Source organism: Chiloscyllium punctatum, chromosome 20, assembly GCF_047496795.1.
Source record: "Chiloscyllium punctatum isolate Juve2018m chromosome 20, sChiPun1.3, whole genome shotgun sequence".
Classification (NCBI taxonomy): Eukaryota; Metazoa; Chordata; class Chondrichthyes; order Orectolobiformes; family Hemiscylliidae; genus Chiloscyllium; species Chiloscyllium punctatum.
Window position 1 is genome coordinate 74421357 of NC_092758.1, and position 25349 is coordinate 74446705.

General features: G+C 42.2%; 1 protein-coding gene across 1 annotated transcript in view; it reads left to right on the forward strand.

Annotated features, from left to right (window-relative positions):
- Window positions 1-25349, forward strand: part of lcp2a (lymphocyte cytosolic protein 2a) — a 154328-nt gene that overhangs the window by 74533 nt on the left and 54446 nt on the right. The window contains exons 4-10 of the mRNA XM_072591074.1: window positions 1743-1808; window positions 13924-13955; window positions 16465-16508; window positions 16625-16826; window positions 18330-18427; window positions 19769-19850; window positions 23883-23963. Of these exons, the coding sequence (XP_072447175.1) occupies window positions 1743-1808; window positions 13924-13955; window positions 16465-16508; window positions 16625-16826; window positions 18330-18427; window positions 19769-19850; window positions 23883-23963 (605 nt within the window). The remainder of the gene's footprint in view (window positions 1-1742; window positions 1809-13923; window positions 13956-16464; window positions 16509-16624; window positions 16827-18329; window positions 18428-19768; window positions 19851-23882; window positions 23964-25349) is intronic.

Below are 25349 nucleotides of genomic sequence, written 5' to 3' on the forward strand. Positions count from 1 at the left end.
CTGGCCACCATTACTAGTCAGTACCTTTCAGGCTGCTGGGAATGCTGGCTCAATAGGTGTGCTCTCTACCGTTGGGACATCTCTACCCTCCCGGCCACCTCTACTGACCCAACACCTCCTGATAGGCCCAGAAACGTACCTCTAGCTCGGTGTGCTCTCTACCGGTGGGACTCTTTACCCTCCCAGCCACCACCACTACTCAAGCTCTGACGTTCTACTGACAGGGTTACTCACAGTGGCCACGTTCCCCACTTTGGTAACATGCGGTCCACTGAGGTTTGGCTCTTGGTCAGATTGATCAGCTCCTCTTCCTCACCATATTTGAGAACAAACAGCACCCAACTGTTAACTGTTATCTGATTTTGCCACTTGTGCTTTACAACTCCGAGTGCCCTCAGCGCCTCAATTCCCACTTCACAGGGTGGGGGGGTGGCTACCCTTCTTAACAACTGGTTAGGGCAGGGCTTTTGAGACAGACATGACCTTGTCCTCTGGCTGTTTCAACACAAGCAGCAGGTTCTTACAACAGTTAGTACAGTTAGACACTTATTCTCCACAGAAATGCACGTAAAACATTTTAACTCAGTACTGCAGCAAATCAGACATTGCAATCCATATACCTTTTAAACTGTGTCCTTGGCCCGATCTGACTCTTCCCGTTTTCAGGTACAAACTGGTTCTTACCCCTTCGATCAGGGCACCATTAATAAGAACATTACTCACAGCACCAAGTGTTGTGGGGCAAATCACCAGTCTCGGAGTCAGAATTGGGGTTCAACGACAGAGTTTATTGCACAAGGCAATACCGGAGCTCCAGGGAGAGAAAGACACCCAACTGCGCAATGGTCAGCTGCGAGGCTTCTCTCCACCTGGAACATATTTTTATACATCCTGTGATACAAGTCAGTGATGAGATTATTGTTTTTGTAACATGATCTGTTTATTGCAGAATCGTTGTTAATTTTGATAATCATTGTCAGTTCCAGCGTAGTTTTTGTTAATTTCAGGACGATTGTTGACAGTTTCAATGGAGACATTATCAGTTTCAATGTCTGCGCAGAAGTCCATTGCTGTGGTAATGGGCACTAATTGCTCTTCCTGAGAAGAATGATTACTGCAGCCCTGGCTATTAGCACTTTGATTTAAGTCTGTATCCAACGGTTAGCATTTCTGTCAAAGGCATTGGCTAGACCCAGACACTTCAGCGGGCAGTGTACATTACTCATGTGTATGCTGTCCCCCACCCGCCTTAAACTAATCAACTAGGTTGTGAGTGCATTGTGCTGGCATTCTGGTGGCCCCAGGCAGTGTCTGTATTTGCTCTGCTGTCTCTTTCCATACTGTGATCCGGTGGCTATTTTGTGTGTCAAGTGGCCAACTGATGGCTCAGCGGCCACCTTGTGTGTCCATATGCCTAGTGTCACTGCCCCGTGCCATCTCCCATGTCACCTCCTTACTTTCTGAATGAGCCTACAATGGGGAACCTTATCAAATGCCTTGTTAAAATCCATGTACACCACATCCACTGTTCCACCTTCATCAACGTGTTTTGTCACAACCTTCAAGGATACAATAAGGTTTGTGAGGCATGACCTGCCCCTCGCAAAGTCATGCTGATATAATGCAACAATTTGAGTTATCAATTTGGAGAATCTCATTTTCGTTCTCTGAAGCTTTACCAATGATGCTTATGATCCATTTGATTTGTTCTCCAGGTAAAATCTTTATTTTCTGGTTTACAGACAGATTCATCAGCTGTGTCATGAGATTAACAAAAGGGAGGGGACAAGGAGCTTCTTCCCAAAGAGGTAAACGAGTGAAACTTATATATGATGAAAACAAAATGCAAGAGTCATGGAGATGAAGAATTCTGGAAAACAAACAGCAGGTGTAATCCCCAATTTAAGAACAAATGATTGCACATTCTAGTCCTGATGTGGACCTTGGACTGTGTACCTGTCTATTCCTGTCTGCTCAGCTTTTGAACCCATCATATGATCGATAGAATCCCTACGGTGTGTGAAAGTAGGCCATTCAGTCCCTCCAAAGATCCACCCACCCAGACTCACTCTCCTATTCTATCCCTTATCCCTGTAACCCTGTATAACCCATGGTTAATCCACCCAACCTACAGCTCCATTCCAGCTAACCTGTACACTTTTGGACCGAAGGTTTCTATTGAGCAATGTGTTGAGTATTTTAACCTGATGTTGCTGTGCACTCTCCATTACTCCCATTGTCTGACATTAATGGTCAGAAAAATCTTTTGGCTGGAGAAAGCCAAATGTGGTCCCTGTGCCCCATTGCCCACCATGCTCAGCCTGGACATTTGAAAAAGACTGGGTAGAAGGTGAGCAATGCCCCTCTCCCAAGGCAGGTGAGAACCAACTTAAGTGTACAAGTTAGACTCATTGCAATATTTAAGATTGTCACACTGCTCCCACACAAGTTAACCTTTGAATTTATCTGCTTAAAGAGGGCATCCTAAACTGCTCTGAAAACAAAGTGCAGAGGTTTTGGCCTCCCTTCCACCAAGATATTTTAGGGGTGGGGGTGTGTATATAATAAAGCAGGTGGCCAACACACGGCCTTTCCAATTATACCTGAGCTATCTCTATAGTAATGGGAGGCAAGGGAGTGGAGGGCATTGCTGTTTAGGCATCAGGGAACCTGGCTGCTCTTTGGCCTGTTGAAGCTTCTGCCATAATGTGTCAGTCTGTGGGGGAAGGCAAACAGTCCTGCAGTTTTGATAGCTCAAGTCTGCTGCCAGGCAGGAACATTGGGGTGGTATCCTGTGCCCAACAGGACACCCTCTCACACCATTCCACCTCATGATGGTACCCATCTCTGCCACCCACTGTCATTCACAACCCAACCTTTCTCATGTGAACTGAAGAAAATCCTTTCAGTTCCATGTTTACAGGACAGCTCACAGTATTTCACAATCAATGAAGTAACATTGAAAATTTGTCGCTGTTGTAATGAGTCACTTTGACAGAGCAAAATCCCTGTAACACTATTGAAATAAGTAAGAAAATCATCATTTTTGATTATGTTACCTGAGGGATACATATCAAATACACCACAGAATCACAGAAGCCTTAGAACAAAGAACAATACAGCGCAGGTACAGGCCCTTCAGCACTCCAAGCCTGCGCTGACACATTTGCCCTTCCATACTAAAACTTATAGGGGCCATATCCCTTTATTCCCTTCCTATTCACATATTCATCCAGGTGATGTTTGAATGCTGCTGTGTGTCTGCTTCCACCCCCTCCTCTGGCAGCATGTTCCAGACCCTCACCACCCTTTGTGTGAAATATTTACCTCGCACATCTCTTTTTTAAAAATATTTTTGTTGAAAAGGTTTTTCTTGATAAAATTATAGAATTACAAAAATATGAAAATATAACATGAGAACCACAATAAACAATAAACCAACTACTATACTATTCTATAAAAGAACTCACAACTGCACTCATAACACATTAATAAATAAATAAATAAATAAATAAATAACGCTGCTTAGCGGAATAAGACCACAGCTCTCAACCTTCGAGAGCATCAATTATTAAACCGACGTTTGTTCGAAATTCTTTCTCTTAGGACATTAGGCTTATTAAACCTAAACAAAAGCCCTAATTAAGATCTGCTTCCAAATAATTCAACAAGGGCTGCTGTATCTTTTAAAAATTGTCTGTTTTCTGGTGCGCTATATTTGTAAGAAAGTGCAAAGGAACGTGTTCCATAATTAACTTATGTCATGCCGACAGACCCGAGGGGTTCTCAGACACCCACCGCATCAGAATGATCTTCCTCGCACAAAAAGTGTACATTTAAGGGAGATAAATTCGGCAAACCCAGGAGCAAAGACACCGGGTCCACTTTGGCTTTGGTCCCCAAGACCCTCTCTATTACTCCTGTCACAGCACTCCAGTACACACAGAGTGTAGCAGGACCACAAACAATGAGTGGGGATACCCGTATTTGTTATACACTTGGGGGACATTGAAGATGCACCCTGTGTAAATTTTGCAAGACAATTTGGGGCCAGATGAACCATATGAAGAATCTTTAACTGTATTGCATGGGTCCTATAACATATCGAAATCTTCCTCACATTGTCACAAATGTCCTCCCAAGTTTCCAAAGTGATCTCCATCCCTAACTCTCTCTCCCATTATCGGTCAATGTCACCCCAGGAACCTCCCCCCAACAAATGGGAGAGAGTACTCACTGAAAGAGTGCTCTTAGCCTGAGATACCCTCTTTTCCGTATCGGATCTATAACACTCAGTCAGAGGCATAGTCTCTTTTCAGATAAAATCCCTGATCTGAAAAAAATCGGAAGCGGTCCCTACTCGATAATCCATACTTACGAGTTATAGATCAAATGACATTAACATCTTCAACAGGTCACCCAAACAAGAAACTCCTCTATCCACCCAGGATTTAAACCTGGCAAACCAACTATGAGAGCATGGAAGGATGTTTTAGATGTTTTACTCTCCATCTGTCTCATTGCCCTCCACGTATTAATATCTATTGGATTGCAGCAATGTTCCGCAACTATCATTATTTTGTCCAGAACCAACAGGGTAATAAGAGGACACTTTGTCTGTGAGGCCGCAATGTCCAACCATATCGATGCCAAGTCCTCACAGGCCCAATCACTCTCAAAAGATAAAAGGGAGTTCAATTGATATCTGCTGACATTCGGGAGATCTGCTCCTCCCAACCCCTGGGACATTTGCAATTTTTTATGCTTGATAATTAGGGCTGCTTATGGCATGAAATAAAAGAACTAAACCAACCAATTAATTTCCAAAGCATTTCTCTAGGAAAAAGCAAGGGAAGCGTCCGCAAAGGGTATAATTAGGGAGGGAGAACATTCATTTTAATAAGAGCAACTCAATCGAACCATGATATTGGAAGGGCCCCTCATCTTTGAAGGTCTTGACAAACAAATGAACAAAATTAACCTTGAATAACTGATCAAAACTAGGGGTAACAGAGACGCTCAAATAAAGAGAGCCTTCTTATGCCCACTTAAAGTGGAACCCTCCTTCAACATCCAATATTCCCCTAAGACATAGCCTCCGATTTTGAAAAATTGATCTTGTAACCTGAGAAAAAAACAAATGAATTCATACAATGTATCAAATAGGGCACCGAAACTGCCGAGTTTAAAAGAAAAATGAGAACATCATCATGATCCTACTTTTGGGGCAGCTATATTAGGGTTCCCACAAATGGCCTGTGCCAGCAGCTCAATCACCAATGTGAAGAGCAAAGGTGAGAGGGGACAACCTTGCTGACTGCCCCTACCATTGTTAAAATTATCAACCCTTATACCATTAGTGAGGACTGCCACCAGAGGATCACTGTAAAGGACCCTTATCCATCTAGTAAACACCAAGGCCAAACCTCTCCAGGGTATAAAAAAGATACGGCCATTCCACCCAGTCAAATGCCTTCTCCATGTCCAAGAAAACCATCAACCCTTGAACTGACCATTGTTGGCACACTTGAATCATGTTAAGCAGTCTCCCAACATTATTAGAAGATCTGTGACCCTTTATAAAGCCTGTCTGATCCTCCTTAACAATAGAGGGCAACAACCTTTCCAACCTCAATGCCAGGGTGATTAGATTAGATTATTTACAGTGTGGAAACAGGCCCTTCGGCCCAACAAGTCCACACTGCCCCGCCGAAGCGCAACCCACCCATACCCCTACATCTACCCCTTACCTAACACTACGGGCAATTTAGCATGGCCAATTCACCTGACCTGCACATCTTTGGACTGTGGGAGGAAACCGGAGCACCCGGAGGAAACCCACGCAGACACGGGGAGAATGTGCAAACTCCACACAGTCAGTCGCCTGAGGTGGGAATTGAGGTGGGTCTTTGATAAAATTCTAAAATCAGAGTTTAAAAGCGAGATGGGAATATCAGAAGCACAGTGCTCCAGGGCCTTCCCTTTTTTGAGGATAAGAGAAATATTAGCCTTGCTCAAGGATGGTGGGAGGCAATCCTACCTATATGAATAGTTATACATGTCTAGCATCGGTCCTGATAGTATGTTTACAAATTCTTTATAAAACTCACTGGGCAAGCCATCAGGGCCAGGCACCTTTCCATTTTGAAGTTGTCTCACTACCTCCTGTATCTCTTGGGCTGTTAACAGAGCAATAAGGAGAGACGCTTGTTCAGCAGACCTACCAGGAAGATCCAAATTCCTAAAAAAATGACTCCATCTTATCCCATCTGTCGTCACAGCTTTCAGACTGGCAAAGATCAGAGCCAAACCTCCGAAACACCTCATTGATCTTTTTAGCATTGTAAGTAATAGTCCCATTCCCTTCCTTAATAGAAGCAATAGACTGGGAGGCATTCTTCTTCTTGACCAAATATGCCAGGTATTCACCTGGCCTATCACCATGCTCAAACAGCCTCTGCTTTACAAAGGAAAGTTTCTTCCTGGATGTATGCGTAAGCATGGAGTTTAAGGCGGATCAGAGATCTGTGATCCACTGCAGCTTAATCACCAATGAACTGCTGTAATATGCCATCTCAGCTGCGTTCAGTCATGCCTCAAGCAGATGCTGCTGCTCTCCCTTCTGTTGCTTCTGGCTGGCAGAGTTAGAGTTAATTATCCCTCTAGTGTAGGCCTTAGCAGTCACCAAAAGAATGGATGGATTACTAGCTGTACCTGAGTTGGTGTCCAAAAAAGTTTCAAATTCCCTCGAGAAGTATTCTACAAACTTGCTGCCCTTGAGGACGAAAGGATCCATTCGCTCGCACCATGAGCCCATTGCATCACCCTTAATCTTAACCATTAAATACACTGCTGCATGATCAGAGATGGCACTATTTCCAGTTGAGCAGGATACCGCCAAATCTAAAAAAGCCATGGGAGTTAAGAAATAATTATTTATGAGAATTGGAAAAAAACATGAAATCTCTGCACATAGGGTGTAAATGTCTCCAAACATCTACCAATCCCAGTTCCACACATAAATCACTCAACTACTTAGATTGTGAAGAAAGCTTTGGGGGGGCCTTTGGGCATTCTATCTAGCACAGGATCCCCCCCCCCCCATAATAATATGCCAAGACGCCAAGGCCATCAGCTTAGATAGTGCGTCAGTGAGAAATTTAAGAGGCTGGGCCGGAGGACAATAGATATTCAAAATACCATATTCCTCGCCATGTATAAGAGCCTTAAGGAAAACAAACCGATCATACTCAGCTTTAACAGAATCTATTAAATTAAATGGGAGACCCTTCCGGATGAGTATTGCCACTCCTCTGTTCCTAGTACTAAAAGACGAGAAAAACACTCAATCAAACCCACCCTGCTGCAACTTCAAATTTTCCTTGTCATTAAGATGAGTCTCTTGTAACAGGGCAACATCCACCCTCTCCTTTCTAAGGCTCGACAACACCTTTTTTCTTTTAACTGGCGAATGAATCTCCCTGATATTCCAGGTGCACCATTTAAGAATGCTGCTAACCATGATCCTTTACAATCACCTTTTACCTGCCAAGAGGAAGAATTTGTCCTGCAATATGCTGAGCATACTCAAAAGGAGACTCATAGCGTCTATCTACAAAGGAACCACAAAACACAAAAGGCACACATTTCCCACACACACCTCCATCCTCCCTTCCAGCTCAAGCTGCACCCCAAACCCAAGCAATAGAAGAAACTAAACGAAGGACATTGTAAACACAAAAGTATAACAATAACAGTGAGCACTCTGCCCAACCCCCGCAATACATTAATACCAGTAATCTAATCTAAAGTAATCTAATCTAATCAGTCCAGCTTGGAGAGAATAAAAACCACTACAACATACAACTTCTTTGGGAAAAGAATGGAAGTACAAGAGATAAAGGCAAGACAAAATAATTGTCCATGTCCATAAATACATTTACATTATTTTAAAGTGTCCAAGAAGTTTTTGGCTTGCTCCATGGAATCAAATGACTGCACAGCTTCCTCATCAGTAATACGAAGTGCTGCTGTGTATCTCATGGAATATTGAATACCGAGGTCCTCTAACTTTCTCTTAAGCTCGTCAAACGATTTCCTCTTATGGATCACCACCGCAGCAAAGTCCTGGAAAAACATTATCTTAGTTCCCTGATATGTAAGGGCCTGCAGATCTCTCTCCAACCTTCTAGAAGTTTCCATGACTCTCTGCTTGTCCCTGTAGCATTGAAATTGTAACAGGACCAGACGGGGGCACGGACCCTGACCAGATCTGTGCTCCGCAACCCGGTGAGCTCTGTCAACCTTCACCCTGTCTGCCTCAGCATCCCAGCCAAGAAATTGTGGCAACCAGTCTTCAATAAAACTTGCTGGCTGCCCACCTTCTACTCCCTCCGGCAGGGCAACGACCCAGATATTTATTCTCCTCCCTCTATTCTCCAGGTTATTGACTTGCTGAGTCAGAACCTGAACCTGTTTCTCAAGGGCCTGGATCTGCCACGCTGAGGACTTGACCTCGGTCTCTGATGCCACGGTCCACTGCTCAACCTCTTCCACTCGCTTCCCGAGCCCTTCCAACTCCTTCTCATGCTTTTTCAGCATGAGCAAGATGGGCTCCAGTTGATTATGAGTCTCTTCCCTCATCCCCTGGATCAGTTGACGGATCGCTCCAAGCTCCCCCATGATGTTCTGCTGCGCAGGCATTTACTTCACAGCTGTCGAGGGAGCTGCAGCTGCTGTCCCATTGCAGTCTCAGGCCTGCCCAATGTTTTAGAGTGTCCCAAGTGTTGAGACTTTGCAGTTTGTTCCCCTTAGTCCTTCTCGCACTTTCAAAAAAGGATTTCAACAGTTATATTATCGTTTAACAATAACCTTAACCAAAAAACACTAAGGTGGGGGGGTAAAAAAAATTACTCTCCTAGGTTGGGCTGATCTATTCAGATCACTGCCATCTTGAAACCCCCTTGCACATCTCTTTTAACTGTCTCCCCCTGACAGCACCTTGAACCTGTGTACCTTAGTAATGGACCCCTCCACTCTGGGAAAAGCTTCATTCTTTTCACTCTATCCTTGCCATTTACAGTCTTATAAACTTCAATCAGGTCACCCCCTCAACCTCCTGCGTTCCATTGAAAACAGAATTAGTCAATCCAACCTTTCTTTATAGCTAAAATCCCCCATACCAAGCAACATTCTGGTAAACCTTTTCTGTACCTTCTTCAAAGCATCCACATCCTTCTGGTGGTGTGATATCTTATGGCATAGAAAGTGGTCATTTAACCCACGGCGCCTGCACCAACCTGGTAAATGAGTATCATTATGCAATGCCAATCCTTTGTTTAGTCCCCAGATCCTTGCATATTATTTTTATTCTAGTAATCATCTAATGCCCTCTTGGATGCCTCCACCACACTTCCAGTTAGTGCTGTTCACCCTCTAACTACTGGCTGTGTGAAAATGTTTTCTTTACAACATCCTCGGTTCTTTTGTGAACACTTTAAATCTTTGCCCTGTTGGTCTCGTTCCTATTGCAAGTGTGTAATGTTTCTCCCTATTTGCTTCATCCAGACACCAAATGATTTCGAAAACCTCTTTGGAATCTCCTCTTAGCCTTTATCTCTCCAAGGAGATCAGTTCCAACTTCTTCAATCTATCATCAAAACTGAAGTTTCTCATTCCTCAAACCATTCTTACAAATCGCTTCTGCAATCCCTCCAATGCCTTGACATCTTTCCTGTAATGTGACACCCACAACTGCACACAATTTACCAGCTGAGGTCTAAGAAACACCTTTCATAAGTTCAACATTGCCTCTATTACTATTGTACTCTATGCTGCTATTAACAAAGCCGAGGATACTATGTGCTTTATTTATTTCTCCCTCTGCCTGTCTTGCCACCTTTCATGATCTGTGAACATATAAATATAGCTCCCTCTGCTCCTACTACCCCTTGAGAATTACACCCCCTATTTTATATTGTCTTTCAGTGTTCTTCCACCAAAGTGCATCATCTCACATATCTCTGCATTGAACGTCATCTGCTATCTATCCACCAACACCACCCACTTGCCAATGTTCTTTTAGAATTCTACACCGTCTTCCAAATTTACAAATCTTCCTTGCTTCCATACGCCTCCCTCCCACACCAACTGTGATTTGACCCCACTCTATCTCTCCAAAACCTGGAGCTCAAGTTCCTCCAGCTGGAAACGCTTCCTGCACATCTGGGCATCTAGGATGCCAGTCGAATCCATGACTTCCCACATATTGCAGGTCACACATTCCACATGATCAACCTGTACTGCCACGTTTTAAACACCAAAGAGCATTCTCCAACCACTTATCTCCAAAAAGTATCACGAGATCTTTCATTCTCACCTGAGAGAGTTTTCCATTAACATTGTGGGTGGCATGGTGGCTCAGTGGTTAGAACTGCTGCCTCACAGCACCAAGACCTGGGTTCGATTCCAGCCTCGGGCAACTGTCTGTGTGGAGTTTGCACATTCTCCCCATGTCTGTGTGGGTTACCTCCGAGTGCTCCGGTTTCCTCCCGTAGTCCAAAAATGTGCAGGTCAGATGAATCGGCCATGCTAAATTGCCCATTGTGTCAGGTGCGTTAGTCAAAGGGAAATGGGTCTGGGTGGGTTACTCTTTGGAGGGTCTGGAGAGATTTGTTGGGCTGAATGGCCTGTTTCCACACTGTAGGGCATCTTGTCTGACCTGATTGACAGTACCTCTGATAGTACAGCACTCCCTCAGTTTTGCACTGGAGGATCAACCTGAATCATGTGTTCCAGTCTCTGGGGTGGGGCTTGAAACCAAAACATTTAGACTGGGGTACAAGGCTGCTATGAACTGAGTTTATGTTGTCGGTTTAGTTTGTTCATTTTGTTGTTGTTTTCAATTTCTTCAATGATTTAAGGAATGATTTCCTCAATTTCAATTCATACAAACTACCTAAGAGAATTGAAGTGTTTGGCACCATTATTCTGTGTTCCAGGTGCAAAATAGACATTTTGTACTGTTGTTTGGTAAAATGAGTCTCATTCCTTCATCACCTGGATGTGAGCCAGTTCTTTATTTTCATGATACTGGCGGAGATCTTCAGCAGTTCTCTCAAGCTGTTCACTCCCTTCCTAAAAGCATTGACAGTGCCTGAGATACATATCAACTGAGCATTCTCCATTTCCTTATAAAAGTATGGTTGGACCATTCGCACGTTGCCTTGTGTTTGCACGGGCTTATTTGTTTGCACGGGCACATGATATGGCAAGCCTTGATTTTAAACTCCTCATCCTTGTTTCCATATCACCCCAATGGCCTGACCTTTTCTATGTCTGATGTCTCCTGTAAGTCTCCAAGTATCTGCACCTTTACAAATCCCTGAATTTAATCACTGCACCATTGGCAGCACTGCCTTCAGTTGTAGAGGTCCCAAGCACTGGAATACCCTCCCTTCAGGTTTTTGCCTAACTCGCTTTCCTCCTTTGAGACACTCCATAAAATTTAACTCCTTTTAGATACCTGCCTTAATATTTCCTCACAAGGATGAGTGTCAGGGTCCTTCAAAGGCATGTATTGGAATGTCTTATTATATTAAAAGTGTTACATAAATGTAAGTTCTTGTTGTAATCCAGCTATTCTTCACACGTGCATAAACCTACTTGACTGGAGATCCAGCAAAAAAGTCTTATTAAGCACAAAATTCCAAAATTCTAGCCAGGATCACTGAACAATGAACAGTAAATACTGCTCGCTACTGCCCCCCTCCCTCAGCTTGTCAATCCCAGGCCCTCATTTTACGCTGGCCAGTCTGAGACTGCTCTAAATTCATAGAAATCATAGAACCCCTTCAGCGTGGAAGCAGGCTATTCGGCCCATCAAGTCGACACCAATCCTCTGAAGAGCACCCCACCCACACCCACCATGTCCCTGTAACCCTCCATTTCCCATGCCTAATATACCTAGCCCGTGCATCGCCAGGCACTGTGGTCAAAATAGCATGGCCAGTCCACCTAATGTGCACATCTTTGGACTGTGAGAGTAAGCCCACACAGACACGGGGAGAATGTGCAAACTCCACACAGACATCACCTGAGGTTAAAATCAAATCTGGGTCTCTGAGGCAGCAGTAGAATCATCATGCTACCCTATGTGGAATGATGATTGTCACTCAACTGAAAAGACAAAGAAATTTGAGAATGTTTCTCAGTTTATGGCAGAACTGAAAACAACACAGTTGTAACACTCTCTGGTTTTCTGATGCTGCAACAACACTGGTTTTGTCTGTCCCCATCTCTTATATTATCTTTACTCGTACAGTTTTCATTATATAGTTGACACAGAGTCACAGAATTGTTAGGGCACACAAGGAGGCCACTCAGCCTATTGTGGCTGCACAGGCTCTTCAATTGAGCATCATTACCTAGTGCAACCTTTGTCTTTGCCCCCTACGCTTGCATAATATTTCTGTCCAAATAAACATCTAGTGCCTTCTTGAATGTCATAAGAGAGGGTGACAGTGTCTCAATACTGAGATGAATCATTAGTTTTCTTTATAGATGTTTCATTATTTTCCCAACTTAGCTCTGAACTGGTCTAATTCATGAACCATGTCATGGTAAAGTGAGAATGAACGTTTTACCTCCAGGACACATGATGCTTTTCCAAGGAGCGTCAGAGGCATTGGAGTTTGTGAGACTCAAATCCACTCATTATCTACAAACAACTGTGGAACTGAGAACTTGATAAAAAACCACCAAAATGACATTTTGGTAAATGGCAACTGTCTTGAATTTCCCTAGTTTAGATGTTCTCCTTCTAGGATCAACCAAATAAAGTCAAAACATTTGCATTTATCGAGCGCCTTCCATAGAATCAGACCATTCCCAAAACACTTTTCACCCAATGGAGTGCATTGAGGTGTACATACACTGTTGTAATGCTGGCAATACATTAGCCAGTTTGAGTTGCAAGTACGCACAAACAATGTGATTATGATGAGCTAATCTGTTTTTTATTGATGTTCATTTAAGAATGATTATTGAACAGGGCATGAGGAAAACTCCCCCACAGTCTTCAAAATAATCGGACACTCATAAACTGTTATCGGATAGAAGGAGCTCATATGATCTTTCAAAGGAGCTTTTAAATTAGCACCACTCACCACTGCCATAACCCAAAAAGTTAGACCCCCTTCAAGTGTGTCTTGAGTAAAATGGCAGTTTCACAATGACAGGGGTGCAGTGGGTGCAGGTATAGCAGGCAGGTCGGTAATCTTGGAGGTGTAACAGACTGGGCTGATAAATAACAAGTAACATTTGTCCCACACAAGTGCCAGACAACGACCCTTTCCAACAAGAGATAATCGAGCCATCTGTAATGAGTAGAATTGTGGTGGGATCTGGTATATTGGTTGGGTATGTAATGAGAAGGGCATGGTGGGCAGGGGTATATCAAGCATAGGTGTAAATGTGAGAGGTGTAACCTGTATGGTGTAATGGAAGGAAGTGTAACATGCAGGGGTATAATGGAATGGGGTATAATGGGGGAAGCATGATGAGACAGAGTGTAATTGGAAGGGGTATAATGGTAGGGTGTGTAGTAGGTAGAAGTGTAGTTGGAGGGAGTGTTATTGACAGAGGTGTAAATGGGAGGGAGTATAACAAGCCAGGGTGTAATAGGAGGTGATGAAATGGGTGCGGGTGAAGTGAAATAAAGTGTAATTGGCAGGACAGTATGATTTAGGCAGGGCTGTAATGGAAAGGAGAGTAATAGGTGTGGATGTATAACTGGATGTATAACTGACCACTAATTTTCTTTCACCTGTTTTGGATCATTGTAAATGTTGTATTGCAAACTCAGTTGTCGATTATCAACAGATGATGCTGCAGTTTAATTATTCTAATTTATTTTGTGTTTAGGCATCAGAATCAAATAATTCATGAATCTACAGGTAAGATTGCAAAGTGAAGAACTTGATATTTGCAGACAGATATTCTTTCCTGAAAGTAGATGATATTATAACAATACATCTAATGTGAAGGTACATGATCACCCTTGGTTCTGGCTGAGTTTCCTGATTTGAACACTTAGAACTATTTGCATTTGACAAAAGCAGTTTTCAATTTCTTTGCTCAGTTCAGAATTTATTTACAGTCTGTGAACTACTTTTGAAGTGAAGTCACCTGTTGTACTTCGGGAAAGACACAGCAAGCTCCCACAAGCAGTAAAGTGATAAAGGCCAGATAACCTGTGCTTTATTTTAATTTTAGCTGATTGTTGCAGATGTATGTAGATTAACACTGAGCTAAGTCTGACAACTCTGTCAACTCCTGAGTTATAACAGCATCCTTACTAATGATGTCACAGCATTCAACCCAATCTCCTCCCAATCCAAGCACTGAGTGACACCAAGAGTTAACTGGTACTTCTCTTTTCCCCTCCCATTACCTCCACTGACTGTCTGGACAATAATATGGAACTTTACCGAACTAGAACATTTCTCTGTTGACTCAACTCACCACTTCCTGTGTCAGGGTTTTGAAGCTGTCCTTTCTCTTCCTGTTCCACCAACAGATTGACTGTTTGTGAATTACCTGCCAGCCTTTCAAGCAACTTTCCCAATTACATTCGAGGGTGTAAATCTTTGGTCTTCGCCACTCCAAAAAGCTGTAGCTGCCCAGCCTTTGGGTAGATTCAGGACAAAGATTGATAGATATCTGATCATCAAGATAATTAATGGATATTAAATATGGCAAGAAAATACAGTTCTTGTAAACGTTCACACATTTTCTTGTCAAATAACGGAGCAGGCCTGAAAACTCATTTAGCTTACGCCTCTTATTTCTTGTGTTTTCGTGAACCCTCCCTAGCTGAAGACCAGAGTAAACAAGGATGAAAGTCAACCACAGCAGTGTGAGGAAATGAGCACTAGTGAATCAGCAGCCTCTTTTACAGCTTCCATACTGACTTTAACAGTCTAAGAGAGAGGCCTTTTGTGAAACAGCTGTATTCAGGAATTTACCCTGAATGCAATTTGGTCATAGAGTCACAAGGAAATTGGATAAATACTGAAAATTCAAAGAATAAAAGACCATAGGGAAAGAGCAGGGAAGTGTGACTAAGTGTTTAATTGTTTCAAATCGGTGACATGATGGGCTGAATGGCCTCCTACTGTCTTCTTTAATTAAAATCTTTTTTAAAGATATGAACTGATGCATGTTGTGGAATCCCTTGAAACTGGGTGGTTTTGCGGCTGTGATGAATCTAGTTTAACAAGCAAATATCACAGAGGAATGGGTTTCAACTTCCTCCTCTGTGATCAGATTGCTACTGTTCAACACTGGCAGACAGTACAACTGGACTAAAACACATTTTTCCTTTAAGGAGTTACAGCTGTACAAAACTCTCGTGCGGCCGCACTTGGAGTATTGCGTACAGTTAGTTATGAGCACCGCATTATAGGAACGACATGGAAGAATTGGAAAGGGTACAGAGGAGATTTACCAGGGGTGTTGCCTGGTATGGAGGGAAGGTCTTACAAGGAAAGGCTCAGGGACTTGAGGCTGTTTCATTAGAGAGTAGAAGGTTAAGAGGTGACTTAATAGAGGCATACAAGATGATCAGAGGATCACATAGAGTGGACAGTGAAAGCCTTTTCCCTCGGCTGGTGAAGGCTAGCATGAGGGGACATGGCTTTAAATTGAGGGGTGATAGATATAGGACAGATGTCAGAGGTAGGTTCTTAACTCAGAGACTAGTAAGAGCGTGGAATGCCCTTTCTGCAACAGTAATAAACTTGCCAACTTTAAGGTCATTGGATAAATATATGGTTGATAATGGAATAGTGTATGTTAGATGGGCTTTAGCTTGGTTTCGCAGGTCGGTGCAAAATCGAGGGCCAAAGGGCCTGTACTGCACTGTAATGTTCTATGTTCTATGTAGTGTGGTGCAAAAGTAGACTTGGAGCAGAAGTTAATATGATCTGGAACACTGTCCCAACAGTGGGGTATTGTTGGTTCACTGAAAATTAAATTGAGACAATTTTCCAATTGTTGACACTTCACCAGATGGTCTGGCTATGTGCCACTGACCTTGAAATGTTTCTATAAACAGTTGTTTCATTGTCTTTTCTCCGTATTTTCAAGTTTTTGGCCACCAATTCTCGTGGGTCCTTATTTATCTCAGCATTTTGATGTTGATTCTGTATTGCACATCAGAATAGTTTATCATGTTAAAAGTGCTAAGCAAGTTATTGTTTTTGGAGTGGCAGTTAGAACGAATATCACCCCAGGTTGTAGGCTTGGAGCAGCATAGTTATTTCAGACTCTCAGTGGTGTAAACTTCAGAATAAACAGTTTGTCCATCTATCTCATGTATATTGGTGCACTTGGCCAGAGATATTAGGACATGAAATGGGAGTTAAAATTCCACACTTGTTCATTGTTCCTCTGTTATTACAGATGACAGACCCATTGATGACGTAGGATGGGACTCAGATGAATTTGTAAGTAATTTCATTTGTCTTTTCTGACTATCGTGTTTCTGAAAAGAGTGAATGAAAAATCAGCATTTATGCTTTAGTAAAAGGTTGACAGTAAAAGAAAATGTCATGTAATTCAGACAGAAGATGATGATGATTATGAGGACCCAGACCAACAGCAAGACTCTGGAGATGATGGTGGAGATTATGAATCACCAAATGAAGATGGTGAAGGGCATAATAGTGACAATGATTATGAACCACCTCCTTCAAATGATGAAGAAGCTCATCAGATCAAGATATGTGCAGCAAAACCAATCTCCAATGATTCAGACTATGCAGGTAACTTCACAAAATCAATTGACAAAGTGGTGTTTAGTGGGAACTGCTTCTAACAAATAGAAGGTGTTACGATCCCAGCTAATGGCAAGACTGGACAAGTCAGGTTCCAGAGTGATATCTGATGAGATAGATCATATGTTTAAATTTTCTAGTTGGTTGTTGTGGTTAGTCATTAAAACATAGGATATAAATGTTCTTTAATACAATAACAGAAATTCATAACACAAAATAATAAAAACAAAACAAAGCAAGTTAAATCATGTGAAAGACAATTTAGAAAGGTATTAACACCAACAATGCAGAGTTTCAACCTGTTCCACAGTGATAACCATGAGATGTTATGAATCTATGAGATACACAAATCTCAGAGAAATATCACTCCAATTTCAATTTGTTATTTTCTCCTTCAATTGACTCTGTTTAGTTTTCCTTCTGGGCCTGGCTAGAACAGTTTTAAGACTCTTTGCAGTCCTGCTTTGTAGACAGCTGGTATAAACCTCTTTTCGACTTGAAAATTTCTACCTTATCTCTCATAGCATGGGAGACATCATAAACAAAAAGCCTTCTGCTAGACTGAACTCTCTTCAAACTGAACCCTTAATTTGTCCCAGTCATTGTCAAGGCAAATGTGTCCGTCAAGGCAAAGCTTCAATTCTCTATCAGAAAACAAGACTTATAGCAATCTCATAAGGGAATTGCCTCTTGTTCAATTATGAATTTAATTGTGGCTTTTGAAAGCTCTTCATCTAATTATTATATTAGCTTTCCTTATTCACCTGCAGAGATGAAATACTTTAATGCCTGATGTTATGTGATTTAAATATGTTCAGTGATTTACCCAGTATGCGAATGTGAACTCTGTATCTGCTCCATGGATGTATTTTGGATTAGATTACTTACAGTGTGGAAACAGGCCCTTCGGCCCAACAAGTCCACTCAGACCCATTCTCCTACATTTACCCCTACCCCTAACACTACGGGCAATTTAGCATGGTCACTTCACCTAACCTGCACATTTTTGGACTGTGGGGGGAAACCGGAGCACCCGGAGGAAACCCACGCAGACATGGGGAGAATGTGCAAACTCCACACAGTCAGTTGCCTGAGGCGATTTGCAAGTCAGATGGGGTCAGTAGAGAACGAATGTAGACTAATAATGATGGGAGATGAACAAAGCTGGGTACCAGTATCTTGTTGGTGAAGGATACAAGGTGTCAAGTCAATCAAGAGAGCACTGAAATAATCAAGTCTTATGGGAACTGAAGCACCTCTGCCTCAAGCACAAGGTATACAAGCCCACAAATATTTCACCCCTTGCTACCAACAGAAATGTGAAATCTGGTTTGTGGGTGCAATGGACAATGACGGGGGAAGCCAACCAGGAGCATGTCAGAATAGTCAAGACTAGAGGTAGCAAGTGAGGATTTCAGTAGTAGATAAACATGTTTAACTCCATCTATTAGAAATAACTTAGCTGTGAAACATGTCTCACTTTTCTTTCAGATAAACGGTCAACAATAAAATCTGCAAACCATCCACCCATTCCCCCTCAGCGCCCTGGGTCAGTGCCAATTACACCAGCTGGAAATAGGGGCAATATGGTAAGTAACCATTGACAAAAGGATTGGCCATTTTTATCCCGTTTCTTCATGAGATTTATGCAGTGACTGCAGAGTCTGATTAATCGAACCACAGTGAATGAGACATCTAGTTAGAGTGGAATGCATTTCTTGATTAAGTATCTTGAACTTATATAAAAACAACTGCTAAAATGTTGGTAGATATGCAGCCGTGAAATGTTATGCCACATTTTGTAAATAAACCAACTATGAGTCAAGATTTATACTTCACCCTCTCAGCTGGCATGTAACACAGGGTAGGAAAACAACCCACCCCATTACATGTATGCAAATTATTACAGGAGTGGGCAATTTGGCCCCTCAAGTCTATTCCACCATTCAATAAGATTGTGGCTGATCTTACTACTTCACACTCCCATCCTTCCCTACAAAGTACATGGTATCTGCCACATCTTAAACATATTTCAGAACTCTGCTTACATCACCTTTTAAGGAATAATGTTCCAAAAATTCTCTGAACCCTTTGTCAAAATAATTTGCCTTCATCCTCTGTTTTGAATAGATGATCCGTTTAAACAGTGATCTATGGTTCTAGATTCTCCCAAAGGGGTAAATATCTTCTCCATATCCACGCTGTCAAATTTATTTAGAATTTAATGTTTCAATCTAGTCGCCTTTGCTCTTATAAACTCCAGCTGTAAGGAGCCTAACCTGACTAACCTTTCCTCTTAAGACAGGCTGCCCATTCCAGATATCATTTTAGTAAACCTTCTTTGAACTGTTTCCAACAATTTACATCCTTCCTTTATTCAGGTGGCCAGTACCATACACAGCACTCTGGATGTGGTCTCATCAATATCCTATATAATAAATTATGATCGCCCTTCTTTTGCATTCAATTCCAAAGCAATAAAAGATAACAGTTTATTAGCTTACCTAAATACTTGTTTTATCTGCATATTAACTTTGTGTGATTTGTGCACTAGGTTACTCAGATCTCTCTGCATCTCAGAGTCGTGAGACCTCTAACCTTTTAGATAATATGTTTCTTTTTTTTTCCTCCTGCCAAAATTGACAATTTTCCCATAATACAGTCAGAGCCCTTTTAACATCAAATGATGCACAGTGAACATTTACTTCTATCATTGCAATGTTAGAGACAGAAAATGGAAAGTATTTCATTCCTCAGGAGCTGACAAAGCTCAAAAAAATTATCAATCTTACAATCATGAAGTTGGTAAGCTGAATGTTTCTGTCTGTGCCATAATAATTTATGTTAAAATCTGTGCAGATAGATGAGGAAGAAGTACTCAATCACTTTTTTTTTACAAGAGACCTACTAATATATTTATTCTTGTCCAGGCAAACATGTTCTCCAATCTGTCTGTCAGTGAAGATTCAGGTCAAGGCAAAGACCGAAGCTTCTCATCACCTGGTTATAGAGGTACTCATACTTTGGATACTTATCAAACTTCATGAATTCAGTTTGTTTTAACTGATCTGAAAAGTAACTGAAGTCATAGAGTCATAGAGATGTACAGCATGGAAACAGACCCTTTGGTCCAACCCGTCCATGACGACCAGGTATCCCAACCCAATCTAGTCCCACCTGCCAGCACCCGGCCCATATCCCTCCAAACCCTTCCTATTCATATACCCATCCAAATGCCTCTCAAATGTTGCAACTGTACCAGCCTTCACTACATCCTCTGGCAGCTCATTCCATACACGTACCACCCTCTGTGTGAAAAAGTTGCCCCTTAGGTCTCTTTTATATCTTTCCCCTCTCACCCTTAACCTATGCCCTCTAGTTCTGGACTCCTCGACCCCAGGGAAAAGACTTTGCCTATTTATCCTATCCATGCCCCTCATAATTTTGTAAACCTCTATAAGGTCATCCCTCAGCCTCCAACGCTCCAAGGAAAACAGCCCCAGCCTGTTCAGCCTCTCCCTGTAGCTCAGATCCTCCAATCCTGACAACACCCTTGTAAATCTTCTCTGAACCCTTTCAAGTTTCACAACATCCTTCCGATAGGAAGGAGACTAGAATTGCACGCAATATTCCAACAGTGGTCTAACCAATGTCCTGTACAGCCGCAACATGACCTCCCAACTCCTGTATTCAATACTCTGGCCAATAAAGGAAAGCATACCAAACACCTTCTTCACTATCCTATCTACCTGTGAGTCCATTTTCAAGGAGCTATGAACTTGCACTCCAAGGTCTCTTTGTTCAGCACACTTCCTAGGACCTTACCATTAAGTGTATAAGTCCTGCTAAGATTTGCTTTCCCAAAATGCAGCACCTTGCATTTATCTGAATTAAACTCTATCTGCCACTTCTCAGCCCATTGGCCCATCTGGTCCAGATCCTGCTGTAATCTGAGGTAACCCTCTTCGCTGTCCACTACACCTCCAATTTTGGTGTCATCTGCAAACTTACTAACTGTACCTCTTATGCTTGCATCCAAATCATTTATGTAAATGTGTTTTATGGATTTTAAGGGCTTGCTGTTCAGTTACAGTATTTTGTTTTAGTATAGTTTGTCTGAAAGCAGCTCAGAAAATAGGCAAAATTTTAAATTATACCCAGTGCAACTCAAGATTCCATGATCTTTTTCACCAGTTTGTAAAATATCACACTGAAAGCTGGCAGTAGCCAGAAAACTGGGCACAATTTATTGTCAAAGTCAGTTTTTGATAATTATGCTTTTTTTGCGAGCTTTCGAGGTGATAGAACTCAGTACATTGTGTTTGTGTGCATGTGTGTGTGCGTGCGTGTGCACGCGCGTGTGCATGCGTGCTATGATGATGAGTCAAATGATGATGCAGATGCTGTCAAGGAGGCCAAAAGAGCAATTTTGCTCCCCAATTGTTCTTTGAGGGCACCTGACCAGTGAGCCACCATACTCTGGTGATGAAACCTCAGCCATTCGGCCTATTGAGTCACTGCTAGCTGTCCCACACCTCTGTTCTATCCCCATCAGCTTCAGCCACCACCTCCAGTGCCCAATAGTATCCTTTATTCATCATCAATGGCCTAACAAGGCTTTTGTGGTGCACTGGTAGTGTCCCTACCTCTGGATAGGGAGTGCTGGGTTCAATCCACCTGGTTTAACCTCTGTCATACCATCACTGAACAGGTTAATTAGAAAACATTGAAAAACAAATCGAGGGCCTTCTCTTCCGGCACTGCAATAGCAGTGACATCCAGGATACTATACCATTTCAAATTAAATTTCTTTTAATCTGCTAAAGTACTCTAATAGAATTGGGAAATAGCTCAATAACTTTTTTGTATTCATTGTAATTGGTTAAAATCAAGTTCGTAAGAGGTTCTGTGCAAAATGCTTGTTTTTGTGGTAAACTTGTTCCAGCTTTATTAATGCAACTGTGCCAAGTTATCTTCTTTAAGAATAAGATTTGATAAATAAATTTTTAAGATTGTGTTCTAAAATTCTATCTAATTGCCTTGGTTGATATTTTGTTTATGTGTCTGAGTTAGGAAGGACATTTCTTCAGAATTTTGTGAATTCTGAGTGTGATTTATTGCCTAGTCATTACATTTTACCCAAAGCACCACCCTTTAAAACTCTTTCAGTTGTTACTCAGAAACCTAAAGGCAGCCAATTTATAATACAGCATTAAAGGCTGATATTTTGGCCTAGGCTAACAGGGGTCAGGCTTGTTTCTGTATCAGAAGCCAATCTCCAGTGGAATCTGACTGGAGAGCTTTATGGAGAGGGAGTCCTTAATTGATATAGAGACCGTTTCCTGTCCAGTTGGAACTGGTGGGGTGGGAATGGAGCTAGTGGAAGAAGAAGTGGTAGAGTCATTTAGACACAACAGCCATCACTGAAGCTGCTGTGGTTGTCCTGAAAGAGAGAGAGATTTTCCTGTGTCTGCCAAATGGACCATAAATGTCACAGAGGAGCTGGAAGCCTGGCTCCCATGAGGGAGACAAAGGTGGTGCAGAAGGTCAGGGAGGGTGCTACATCATCATTAGGATTAGTGGGGGCACTCTGTTCAATGCCATCACCTACAGCTCAGCTCTTCACTCATCATTGATCCTCTGCCATTGAATCATTTCCTTGCAAAGCCTCACCAACTTTACATCCACTGGATTAGTGGTGCTGGAAGAGCACAGTAGTTCAGGCAGCATCCAACGAGCAGCGAAATCGACGTTTCGGGCAAAAGCCATTCATCTTTATTCCTGATCTTTATTTCTTCCAGCACCACTAATCCAGTATTTGCTTTCCAGCATCTGCAGTCATTATTTTTACCAACTTTACATCCACGCCCATTCTGGAGGGCCTTATTCAAGAGAGCACAATGAATTTCAGGACACTATCGGCCAGTCCATGCACCAAATCCAGAAGGGTCACTGGACCCAAAACATTGACTCTGCTTTATCTCTAGACCTGCTGAGATTTTCAAACAATTTCTGTTTTAGTTTCAACTACATCGTTCAGGTGGAGTCTGGACTTCCTGATGAAGGGCTTTTGCCTGAAACGTCGATTCTCCTGCTCCTCAGATGCTGCATGGCCTGCTGTGTTTTTCCAGCACCACATTCTCTATTTTAACAGCCCTGAACTATCTTAATTTCCCTCACCAGCAGGAAAAGAGAAAAATATCTAGATATACAGAGTTGATGCCATATTTCTCAGTCACCCTGATAGAGGCTGGGACAATTAGATTAGATTAGATTACTTACAGTGTGGAAACAGGCCCTTCGGCCCAGCAAGTCCACACCGCCCCGCCGAAGCGTAACCCACCCATACCCCTACAAGTACATCTACCCCTTACCTAACACTACGGGCAATTTAGCATGGCCAATTCACCTGACCCTGCACATCTTTGGAGTGTGGGAGGAAACCGGAGCACCCGGAGGAAACCCACGCAGACACGGGGAGAACGTGCAAACTCCACACAGTCAGTCGCCTGAGGCGGGAATTGAACCCGGATCTCCGGCGCTGTGAGGCAGCAGTGCTAACCACTGTGCCACCGTGCCGCCCACTGACCCTTTATTGTTCAGATGCCAAAATAAAATTGAAAATGTTTCTCATTGTTCGAAACCAATCAGTTCAAGACTCATGAAACTGTTGTGTTACAATGACAGTACATTGTTCCTTTCTAGCTGATCCAAATTCAAGTTTGATCACCTTTAATCTGTTTCAAATATCTGTTTACTCAACCAACTTGTACAATCTTTACTATCTTAACAATATCTAATAACCCCAGTTATGAAATTTTCCAATGTATCATTTTACTCTGAGATCAACATTTTTGTATTCCTTTGGTCAACTTTTTCTTCTGTATTTTCTGCTCCCAAGTGAGAGTGTGAAACCTATCTGAAGAGAAATGTGGGTAGAATTTTTGTCTTGGTTCTTTGAGGATCTTCCAGTGAGAGATATCTACACTAAGTGCACCTTTGGGATTCAACAGTTGGAAGATCAAGTTATCCATTTCCTTTCAGCTCCTGTTGTCGACAGAAGTAGGAAACCCACTTTAGACCAGCCAGCACCCGGCCACAGTGAAAGAGATTCCCCTTCAATGGGTGAGTGTTATGCTAAGACAGTTCTTCTCATTGTTTTAGTTGGTACATGATCCAGCAGCAATACTCCATATTTTTGCTGAAAAGGCATCAAGTAGCAAGTTAATTTGGGCTGTATTCCCTTTATTACACCACTAGGTGTACCCTCCTCAATTGTCCAACTTATAAATTCTGAATTCCCTCTTAGGTTTCTTTGTCTCAATACCTCTCTCTTGCCTCCTTTAAAATTTCCATAAAACCCATCTCTTTGATCAATCACCTGTTCTAAGATTAATACCTTATCCTATAATAAATCTGATTGCAAATCTTATATTTTCTTTAAATTTCATTTCATTTCCAACATATAGTCATGTTTTATGCATTTCAATGTGATATCAGACATCTACCTGAACCCACCAACAGGGGGCAGAGGTCACACTGTGCCATGTTAAATCTCATTTAATTTGGTCCAATGTACCTGTGCCAGTTTCGTTGAAACAACTACACAATTTGTCCAAGAGTCTTGCTCTTTCCTATAGTCCTGTGAACTTTCGTCTTCAAGGATATTTACAATTCCCTTTGAAAGGTTACGATTTAATCTGCTTCCATTACACTTCCAGGCATCGTATTCCAGGTAACAACAATACACATTGTAAAAATAAATTCATATTTTAAGTAATTTTCATAAAAGAATGCACCTGAACCTCAACATATTTGTTCATGCAGTTGTTAGCCTGTTCAAATTAGGGGGAAAAAGATTATTTTATATCTACATTCCTGGGGTGTGAGCACTGTTAGTAGGGCTTGCATTTATTGCCTATCCTGATTCCTCTTGAGGAGTTGCTGATAAACCATTTTCTTGGATCACTGCAGTGCTTGGGACATAGGGGCAGTACAATACCATTAAGAAGGGAGTTCCAGAATTTTGACCCATGACACTAAAGGAACAGTAATATATTTCCAAGTCAGGATGGGGTGTGGAATGAAGAGGAACTTGCAGGTGGTTCCCATGCACCTGTTGCCTTTGTTATTCTAGGAGGTAGAGGATGTGGGTTTGGAAGGTGCTGTCTAGGAAGCCTGAATGCACCCTGAAGATTGCTGCTACTGGGGGTCAGTTATGGGGGGAGTGGATATTTGTGGATGTGATGCTAATTAAGCAGGTTATTTTGGTCCAGAAAATGTCAAGCTACTTGAGTGTTGTTGAAGCTGCACTCATCCAGGCAAGTGGGTAGTATTCTGTTGCACTCCTGACTTGTGCCTAGTAGACGATGAACAGACTTTGGGGAGTCTGGAGGTGAGTCCCTTGCCGCAGTTTTCCTAACCTCAGACCTGCTCCTGTACCCACAATATTTATATGGAGAGTCCAGGTCAAATTCTGGTCAGTGGTAACCACCAGGATGTTAATGATTA